The sequence below is a fragment of the Stegastes partitus genome, unplaced genomic scaffold, assembly GCF_000690725.1.
Source record: "Stegastes partitus isolate 25-593 unplaced genomic scaffold, Stegastes_partitus-1.0.2 Scaffold3712, whole genome shotgun sequence".
Taxonomy (NCBI): domain Eukaryota; kingdom Metazoa; phylum Chordata; class Actinopteri; family Pomacentridae; genus Stegastes; species Stegastes partitus.
In genome coordinates, this window is record NW_007581443.1 from 7513 (window position 1) to 17787 (window position 10275).

At 39.5% G+C, this 10275-nt stretch overlaps 2 protein-coding genes across 2 annotated transcripts; both read right to left on the reverse strand.

Moving 5' to 3' along the window:
• Positions 1–1147: 1147 nt before the first annotated feature.
• tcf24 (transcription factor 24) lies at positions 1148–2573 on the reverse strand. Its single transcript, XM_008306579.1, has 3 exons — positions 2440–2573; positions 1554–1997; positions 1148–1258 (listed from the first exon to the last, which is right to left on the reverse strand). Exons 2-3 carry the CDS (start codon positions 1977–1979, stop codon positions 1148–1150), a joined length of 537 nt encoding a protein of 178 aa, XP_008304801.1. The 5' UTR covers positions 1980–1997; positions 2440–2573.
• A 1464-nt stretch (positions 2574–4037) lies between these two features.
• ppp1r42 (protein phosphatase 1, regulatory subunit 42) lies at positions 4038–8830 on the reverse strand. Its single transcript, XM_008306578.1, has 8 exons — positions 8699–8830; positions 8444–8610; positions 8205–8343; positions 7169–7285; positions 5358–5475; positions 5047–5181; positions 4686–4773; positions 4038–4178 (listed from the first exon to the last, which is right to left on the reverse strand). Exons 1-8 carry the CDS (start codon positions 8828–8830, stop codon positions 4115–4117), a joined length of 960 nt encoding a protein of 319 aa, XP_008304800.1. The 3' UTR covers positions 4038–4114.
• Between the last annotated feature and the right edge of the window lie 1445 nt (positions 8831–10275).

Genomic DNA, 10275 nt, shown 5'->3' on the forward strand with positions numbered 1-10275 from the left:
GTCTTTAAAAAAAAAGGTTGGGATTTGCGGATGGTTTTATCAATAATTTAAGACGTTACATTGTGTAATCACATGAATGAATCTAACAACATTAAATAAATGAAGGACAAATAAATGTCGAAAGACATATAGGCATCATCATACAACACATGTTTCCACTAAAATGATAAATTCCAGTGTTTTTATGGGTAATTAATTTTATTAATTATTTTCTAATATTTCATTTAAATAAATATAGGTTATTGTTTACTGACACATTTTATTTTTCTTCTCTCTCTTTTTCACCGTCTATCCCATTAGACTTTCACAGTCAACTAAATTAATGTCCCTAAGCAGCCAGGGGCAAATACAGTTTTTGTTGCGACCTGTTAACACCAAATTCTTAAGCAACAATCGACCTCCTAGAACTAAATGTTACTGTCACGGAAGTATAAATTCCCGGTGATTACAAAACAGCTTTAAATGTCCCCCCCAAACAATACCGTCAATAATAAGTTAATAATAGTAATAACAAAAAATAATAATAACTTGTACGTGGAGTTTCAATTATTATCCTTTTTTTTTTTAATTTTATTTATTTATCTTTCCAAATTGGCGTTTGGAAAAAGGACACATTTGTAAATGTTCTGTCATGGTTCAACTCGTGGGAGACTTGTCCTCTTTCATTGTCAAGTAATTTATTCACAAACACATTTACAACCATGCATGTAAAAATAAGAAGGAACATGAGATGGAGAGTCTCCATTGTTGACTCTCTGACAGACCACTTCACATGACAGATGTTAAGTTATTCACACATGCATTTAGTGCAAATGTCTCAACTGAAAGTGCACACTCAAGCATGACGGGCTCGTCAGGCTACCCCGTGGAATTTCTGCAAATATCATACCTGGGACATGTGTGGATCTGCACAATGCAACCGGGATAAGCCAAAATAACAACAGAGAAACATAATTGTGTGCTCTCTCAAAATTTGTACAATAAAATTCACGTAATATATTAATTTACAATGTGTTCCTATTGGCATAGGGCTTTAGTGGAAGAAAAGTCAGATTGATGAATTGCTCTACAATCATAAGGCTGCTCCAGAAGTAAAGCATGAACTCATGCAAATATGAAATCGTTTCCTACAAATGATTTAAGCCTGTTACTGGGAGGTGGACGACGATGGGCCTTGGTTCTCTGACTCTGAAGGACCTGAAGTGTTCAGGAACTGTCCGGTTGCTCCGACGTACAGTCTGGATCGCATTGGCCATTTCTGTGGGGGAAAAAAATAAAGATGTAATTTGTCAATAAATGAAGCTCAAAAATAGGCCTCCAATGACGATGCTGCATGCTTTGATTTTTATTTTTATTTTTTTTACATCAACTATAAACTAAGAACAACTGATCAGTGGTTTAAAAGATTTTTTCTTTTACGCACAGAAATTTCACACTTGTTTTTTTAATTGTATAATTAATTAATTAGTACTTAATTGACAACAAAAAGACAGGCATATCCAAGCATAATAATAATAACACTAATTATAATTATTATTGTTGTTAGCACTGACCTTCACTGGGTGCAGGTAGCCTTCACCTTTCAGTGAGTGTAACGCCTCTGTTTGTTTTGTGCTCTCTCCCTCCTCCGTACCTTCCTCTTGTAGTGTTCGAGTCAAATGGGCAATATAGGTGGTGGCCAGTATCAACACGTCGAGTTTGGACAGCTTGGTGTCAGGCGGCACTGACGGCAAAGTCCTTTGGAGTTCCAGGAACGCGTTTCTCAGCGTCTGCACCCGGCTCCTCTCCCGCGCTGCGTTCGCTGCTGCCGGCCGACCTCTGCCGCCGAGCCCGCCGGTCTGCAGCACCCTGGCCCGGTGGAGCTCCCGACGACGACCGTCAGGACTGGGGCTGGAGCTCGGACTGGATGCTGGGCTGTCATCCACAACCGCCCCGGAGCAATTACCGCCGTCCATCCGGAGCGTCTGTCTTCCAACCATCGGGGTGCACTTACAGACCTGAAGATGTAGATCAGATTTAAAAAACTTACTTCAGTAGTTCAGCCTGTTCAGCCACCATATTGCACATTGTGTTTGAACTCAACTGACACAACTATTTATTGTTCCACATTTATCTCAACTCTTAATTTATATCACAATCTATAATATTAAAGTTACTGCCTTTTGTGATTTTACATCCATAACTTAAGTTCTCTGCTCAGCACATCGTTATTAAAAATGTGCCAAACTGTGTGATGCTGCACATTAAACAGAAAACACACTCCAAGTCTACAGCTTATTCATTTACAAACAAAACCTAAAAAAAAACGACTCCCAGACAGCTGTCCATAGCTGCACTGACACCCAAATGTGTGCTCCGTGGGATGCCAGATGAAATCCCTGCCAGGCGTTTTGCCAGCACAAGAGCAGTGTCTGGTTGGTGGTCTGATATGGACTTTACCTCTGGAATTTCTCATAGGCGCTGTCTTGAAAAACGACATGAAGGCGACCCAAAGAGAAGGGCTTGGTTAGGACAGAGAATTTGCTCGTCAATGTAGAACAGTCCCAGCTCACGTCCAGCTTATCCTTATAAAGTAGCGCGTCTGCAGAAATGGTGCGCTGCGCTCCCCGTGCGCGCATCAAACACTTCACCTGTGTGCGTAAAAGTCTCAGGAGCCCCTAATTTATTGGATACACAAAGCGGTGGACAAGTATTTCACTCCGACGTAATTAATCACTCGCCCCATAACACTCCCCTCACAGCGGAGAAGGCTGCTCTTTCCCTTTCCCAACTTATTTCTGTCTGAGGGCAGCAGAGGCTCGTTTTCAACGCCAGAGGCAGGACTCTCCTTTGCGTTAACTCCGATATGTGGTAGGCCATGTCCCACTCTAATTGGCTGCGAACCTGACACTGTATTTTCTTTATAAGCCTATCAAAAAGTGGCAACGGAAAGAATTTCTTTACTCAAAATGACCCCAGAAAATGTCCTCTCCATGGGCAGAAATAAAGGCTAGTCTATCAGAACGCTGTTTGCAACAGAGCATGAAGACAAACTGACAAGTGTAAGATGATATGCAAAACATTTGACGAATTGCCAGGGTGTCTTGAATTGCAAGCTCATTGGAACAGCTAATAAATAAACTCCAGCTCTGCAATCAACAGGCAGGCATTGAGGAAATTCTTGCGAGGCTCATAAATTAATCACTCTGATTTTCAGGGCTCCAAACGGAGATGTCGGCAAATTAATGAAAGGAATTATTCATAATATGTATATCCTCGGACTGTTCTTAATAAACATTGTTTTTGTAAGGATGGAGTAACAGTATTGCTTCAGGCCACTAATTATAAGGCCAAGTAAAAGGAGGTTAAGTAAGCTTGTTGCCCTAATTACCCCGCATCTTTCAGGGCTGACACGCCCACGTGGCCCCCAAAAACTCATTCAAACGCTTAGTAACAAGGATGACAATGAATACATCCGTATTGTTACTGAATTTGCTACAAAACAGCCCTGAATCATTAATCACAGTTGTTTGAATGGAGGCAAATGATGTTGGCTTTGGATATTGCAGAGGCTTGTAATAATAGAGCAGAGTGATCATTTAGATTGTGCCACTCTGCATCTAGATGGTCACTTATTTGCAGTAACAGCATTTAGAAGAAAAATCACACACATCATAGAAAATGCAGGACCATCAGCAAGAAACAGTTTGAGTTGAACAGATTATTTATATCATTCAACCCCAGAAATTCTACTCGGAAATAAACCAGCTGTGAAAACGAGGGTAAGAAACGAAATGATGTTGTTTTAACTGTTTAGTTTATTTTGTTTTCATTGCCACCTTATTAATTCATTTAGAGGAGCAAAGATTTAGTTGTAACAGAAAGCTAAAAAGGAAACACACTTAGAAAAAAAATGTGTAAATTTTTTAAAGCATTGTAATCCACCAGGTCTGGTGACTGTGCAGTTCTAGGCATCACAGTGTGGGTGACAGTGACTGTGTCCCGTTAAAAGGATAAAAGATCCACAGCGATGATGACGAAGGTGTTTTAAAAAAAAAGGCAGATGCATGGCCTGTCCTGGGCTCTGGCTGATGTGTGCGTAAAGTGGAGGTGTTAGTCGACTGGTAGGTTTGTCCTAAGCCTCCATGTGACTGTAGGTGCCTGATGACACAGCCACAGGAATCTCTAATTTCTGTGCCCTGTAAGATCAGAAGAAGAAGAAAAAAGGTGTAAACAAAAAGTATTATTAGATCACAACAGAGAAATCTTTGTCAAAAATGAGTAATAATATAATAAAACTATACAGCACTATTCGTATAAATGAATAAACCACCTGAATAAAACTAACCTTAGAGACATCACCACAACAAGTTACACACCAAATAGATCAAATAGATAAAAAGCAGGAAATGAAATTAAAAAAAAAAAATAGCTGGCATCAACTATCAACTTCATGTTTTTGTTGATTAACTAATTTTGAGGAGAACTATAAGCTGGAGCAGGATGTGCGGTGAGTTCAAGCCCATTAGCAGCTGCCATCACTGATCATTTACACATTCAATCACGTCGTGCATCAATTCCGCACAACATCTGGATGTGTAGTTGTAAAGATTTCCCACCACATACGTTAAATGTCTACAGTTCAGTAATCCAGTAGCTAATAAAACGGAGCCAGTTGTAGATTTTCTTGAATTATGATACTGGACCTGAGAGACTGCTGTGGCTTCCAGCTCTGCATGTTGGCGTGACTGTAGATGTGACCAGGATGTGGACCCTGACCCATGTTAAAGTCATCTGGAATATACACACAGCCAGATACACACAAGAAAATCTAATGTGTACAAATTCGGGCAGCAAGAAAAATAATGATAAATGTGTTCACCAAAAAAAACAACAAGGATCTTCTAATGCTATTTCTCTGTATTGTGTTTATACAAATTATACATTATATTTCTAATACATGTTCATGTGACTAAGGCAAAGATGAGACCAAACAGGGCTGATGAATTACAATGCGTGCAAGGATTTTCTAGTTAATTTAAAAAGGTTCAGAACTTAGTGACTTACTTGTTAAAGGATAGGAGACTGATGATTCAGACAGCACGTGCTTGTTGTTTTTTCTCTTCTTGGCCTCTTTGGTTGCTTTCCAGTTAATAAGGAACTGTCTGGTTAACTCATTAATTTCCCTTCCATCGAGAGCTTCTACAAAAATTAAGAATTTAAACTTGAACTTAAAAGCAAAATCTAAAAGTGAACATTGAGTATTTTTTCCTTCTATCATTAAATGGGATCTTAAATATCAATACAGGCAATTTAAAGCACTGAGGTCTATTTTCAAATTAGGAAGCTACCGAGCAAGAAAAAGAATAATATTTTACCAAGGCTTTTGCACTCCGTTATCAGGCGGTCTCTGTACTTTGGCTTTTTACACACAGGATTTCCACTTAAATCCATTAGAAGGAGCTGAGGCCACAGGCTGAACACATCTTCTAGCTCCTGAAAACACACACAAAGACAAACATCTCCTATTATCTGTTGTGTTTTAACCACTAATATTTAAACTGGAAAAAACAGTGTGTCTCTAAAGTTATGCTCAGTAACTAACCAGGAAATAATGCTTAACTTTTTTCAACAAACTAATACAGACATTTACAATGCCATTACTGATCAGAGACGAACTTCAGAATTTCTTTTTAACACATGGTATAAGTGAATGGTCACGTTAAGTACAAGGGCCAGTAGAACGTGCATAAACAACACATCAGTCTGTTTTAATAAACAGTGTCGCCGGTGTCATGTAACTACAAGTTTTCTCCTGGGGCAGTGTGAGGCTGGTTCCTCCAGCGAGTAGCCTGCAGTTGTATGTTTATCTAAAGGCACATTAATCCAAGCCTGGAAATATGAATACTCTCTGGACACGCTCTGATTGTTCATTGCCTTCCTGTCTTGGCCAAAGCGCTTCCACTTTTCCAGCCCGAGCTGCAATCAGTTCAGAGGGGACCCCTGAGCACCACGCGCTCCCAGGCTTTGATAAATGATCGTGTCAGGGCCGTCACTCAGAAGCCCCTCACTGAAGAGGAGCCCAGCGCCAAATTGCCCCCCACGCGGGGGCGTGGAGAACAGCAAAGGCTGGATACTCACTGAGCCTGGCTGGCTCTCTCTCGCCTGGACTAATGATGGGCCAGTTATGAACCTGTATTTGACCAGCGCTTCGATTCCCCTGTCCTCTCTGCCCTGCACACTGCTAACAGCCTCCGAAGATGCTACCCATTTGTCACCCCAGCTGACTGCCTGTCATAATCTATTTTAAAAATCTATAATGTTTCCTCTGGATTTTGACCAAATGGTGCAGAAGGAGGAATTGATCCTTTAGAGTGCTGTCTTTGCACAATCAATAGTGGCAGACGGGTTGTATAAATTATAGGAGATATCTGCTAAAAATGACACGTGTACAACAATTACCTGCATCAACGTTCTCAAAAGAAAATCATTTGCTTTAAGAAGGTAACTGTGGCAGAGCAGTCAATTACAGAGTGCTTTAAAATGTGTGATCCTGGTGGTAAATGCCAGACCTTTTAAATAAAGCCATCAACCTTTTCAGTATACATATCAATTCAAATAGAAAAATTACTGCCATCAAAGAGTCGGCCTAAAAAAATAAGCAGGTCATTTTTCAAAGAGTCAGTGAGCATAAATCAGATCTCAGCCTCAGATGAATCTCCCAGAAAGTGATATACTGGTGGTTTAGGATATCAAATAGAGGATTCTAAGGCAGAGAGGAAAAAAACAGCCGTGCAAGGAAAGAGAGAAACTCGTGCTTGTTTAAAGCTGTCAGCAAGAAAAGTCTCGGGGGAATGGCTGGCTGATTTGTTGAATAATTCGGACCCTGTGCGAGTCAGGGAGACTGGAACCTCTGGCGGGATTTGCAGGATTTGGTTCTTTACAACCCTGTTCTCCATATCATTTCACACATCACTGCAGAAAGCTACAGAACAATGTTAATGCTGACCTGGTCAACTAATAGATGGTATGTTGATTCTAATATGCCGTGTCATGCGTCGTCGCTGTGATGTGCCGGTATTTACTTTGACTGACTCTACTTCTACCACACTGGAGACGAGAAGTCTTAAATGGAAACTGGTTTTACAGACACTTGTACTTAGGTCTTATAAAAATAAGATATATTTACCTCCATATTGTACAATTTATTGTCAGCAGCAGAAAAATGCCGGAGTTCCTTCAGCACTGCCAGGTCTCTGATATCATCAATGTTGTTCTTATTGATATTCAGGACACAAAGAGAATCCTGTACAAAGAATTGGTATTAATAAAGAGAGTAAAGTTTGTGTTACAGTCAATACAAGAACAGAATATTTACATTGTAGATCGAATAAAAAATGCTTTTGTGGTCAAATCCTCTAAATATTGAAGCTTACAATTATTCAAATATGTAAGAAAACTTCACAGAAAAAGGAAAACAACTGAACATGCAGTTATTAAGGAAATGCATTAGCTCGTACACATTTAAAGAAAAGGTACTCTCTGCAAAACCATATTTATCCAAGCATTACTTTATGATAAATGGCTTCTTAGAGGAAACACATTACAGAGCTATTATGCACATCCAAAATAAATTTGCACTTCACAGTGTTTTTATCTTTTCCTTTGCTTGTAATCCATCTAGATCTGTGCTCTTTATATGTCTGAAGTACTTGGAGCACATCCAGATCAGACCCTATATGGTGCTGTTTCTAAATATTCATCTTGGTTTGAAGTTCTATAATGGCACATTTATAAAAAGCTGGAGGTCTTTAAATTTGCACAGCAATTTCTTTAATTTATCCAAACAAACAAGAAGCTGAGACTTTTGGTGTGTTTATCCATAGCCTGGGCAGTAAATGAAGTAAACAGACCTAACTGATTTGTCAGAGCAGAGAGAGAGCAACAGAGGTCTCTTTGACATCATCAAACTCTGCACAATACTGCTTTTACATGGATCACTCGCGTCTAAGAAATCTGAGATCCTCTAAACTGCATGTGATAACCCAGCAATTGATGCACCACACACATCCTGGTTTATGAAAAGAATAGCTTTGCTCTGACCTTTGGATTACTGGGAAAAACACGCTGAATTAAATGAGGCAAGCTCAAATTATTAAAGGATCATAGGACCTAATTTTTTACGATACTATTTTTATAGTGAACAGTGGAAAAATAGGTCATACAGCAAGTGAGAGCAGAGTCCTGGGGTCAAAGAGCAACTTTTCCCCTGGTGCCAGCTTCTGACTCTCCAGATGAAGCTCCTTGAGCTCATGGAGCTGCTCTAAGCCTTCCACCACTGCAATTCTGTTTCCACCCAGATACCTACAGAACAGGAATATCACACACATGTTCACAAATACCTTAGACTTTAAATGATTATCGCGGCAAAGAGCATCAATCAGTTACAGTATTTTCTACTCACAGTTTGGAAAGTTTCTGCAGATTGCAGAGATTATCTACATGAGTGATGTCGTTGTTCTGCATATACAGATGGGTGAGGTTGAAGGCGAAGTCGAGGTTGGAAATGTGTGTGATCTGATTATCATACAGGTAAAGAACAGTGAGGTTTCTGCACATGGAAAGATCTCCCTAAAATAAAAGGAAAAAAAATAGGCATTTAAAAAGATGTAAGAGAGAAAATAAAATTAACGCAGCAGTGTAGATGTTTACCACTTACAATACTTTCAATATTTTTGTTGGAAAAGCGGAGGTGGGTGAGGGTCTTGAGATACTCTGAGAGGGAGAGGCCCCTTTTCTTTTTGAAGTGGTTCCTAGATTTAGCAATCAGATCGACAGTCAGACGCACCATGCTGGCTTGTCACAGACTCTGCTTCAGAGAGGATCCTTTTCAGCTTCAGCCAAGCATTCAGCCCGCAGCAGTGACTAGGGCTGTCTGTTTGTGGAAAAAAAATAGACACGTGTGAGCTGAAAGAGCAGGAAGATGAATGTTCCCCTGAATAACCATTTACTAATACCAAATTACTTCAGTATATGTAATCAGAAATGACAGACAAGGCATGCAGAATGTTAATGTGCTTAAAACCCACTGGTCAATTCATTATTAGAAATAAATAGTGAAAAAAAAAATCACAATTCTCCAGAAAACTTTCTAAGAAGCCAGGAAAACACTCAGTATGCGTGGTAATTAGAGTGATTACTTACCCGTGCAGTTTGAGCAGAGCTTCCTCAACTTCCTTTAATCAGCTTCAGTGAGGCTTGTTTCTTCACTTGACCTGACATCAAGATATTACATTTTGCACTTTGATTTTATGTCGTTTATATAATAGGCTTTACTATTATTTCACCTCTCCACCTGCTAAATATACAGCTGTCAGCGTGTGTAGGTAAAAGATGGTGGTGGGAAGGCAGAAGGGTTTGACAGGTCTTTTCCACACTTGATCTCAAGGTATCAGGTCGAGGTTATATGAGAAAAAGAGACACAGATCGATAAAACCAGGGCTGAACTATGGACAGAAGATAAAGGCTATGTGAACTCATACGCCCCTGGTCCTCTGGTTTCCAGGGACTTGGGGACAGTAGTTTGTCACTGTCAGAAATATGTGGCACACTTTGGTGCAGTACGTGAAAGATAGAGACTAAGTGAAACAGAAATATGTCTATTGTAGTCAGTGAAATAAACACTAACATAACTTAGCGTGTACTTACATCACAATATTAGCTAGCTTAGCTTAAAAGCTACATTAACAATGTACCATTAACGCCGTGTAAAACCACATTTAGCGTTAAGGTTCCCCTTTATTGTGGTGAATTTCGACAGGTGTGAAATATTTATTAAATTCTCCTACCTTTCAGGTTCGGCAAAGGGTTTAAAATGCGAGTTTGCTAAACAGTTTTGAAGCGATAAGTTGTGAAGCGAAGTACGAGTTCGGCTGTTTTGTTTGAGGCTGTCGAAGTGTTGCTATGGAAACCACGTAAGCGGCGCGTCGGTCACAGAATCTGATGGGTGACTGAATTTGATGGATCACCGACAAAAGACTAGCAGTTACTAAGCTTTTTTTTTTTTTTTTTTTAAAGGACATTATTGAATATATTTGGATTTAATGGTATAATTGCAAAGGGAAACATTTAGATATAAATTATGTGGTTGATAAAAACGGGGTAAAGAATCATCTCGCGATATTATTCGTTAATTTAGTAAACATGCGGGGAATGAATTGGTTACTATGTTTAGGAATTTATCAGGACTTTTACACAGTATTTCGTAGTGTAAAAAAATAGTAGAAGTTAGTTATT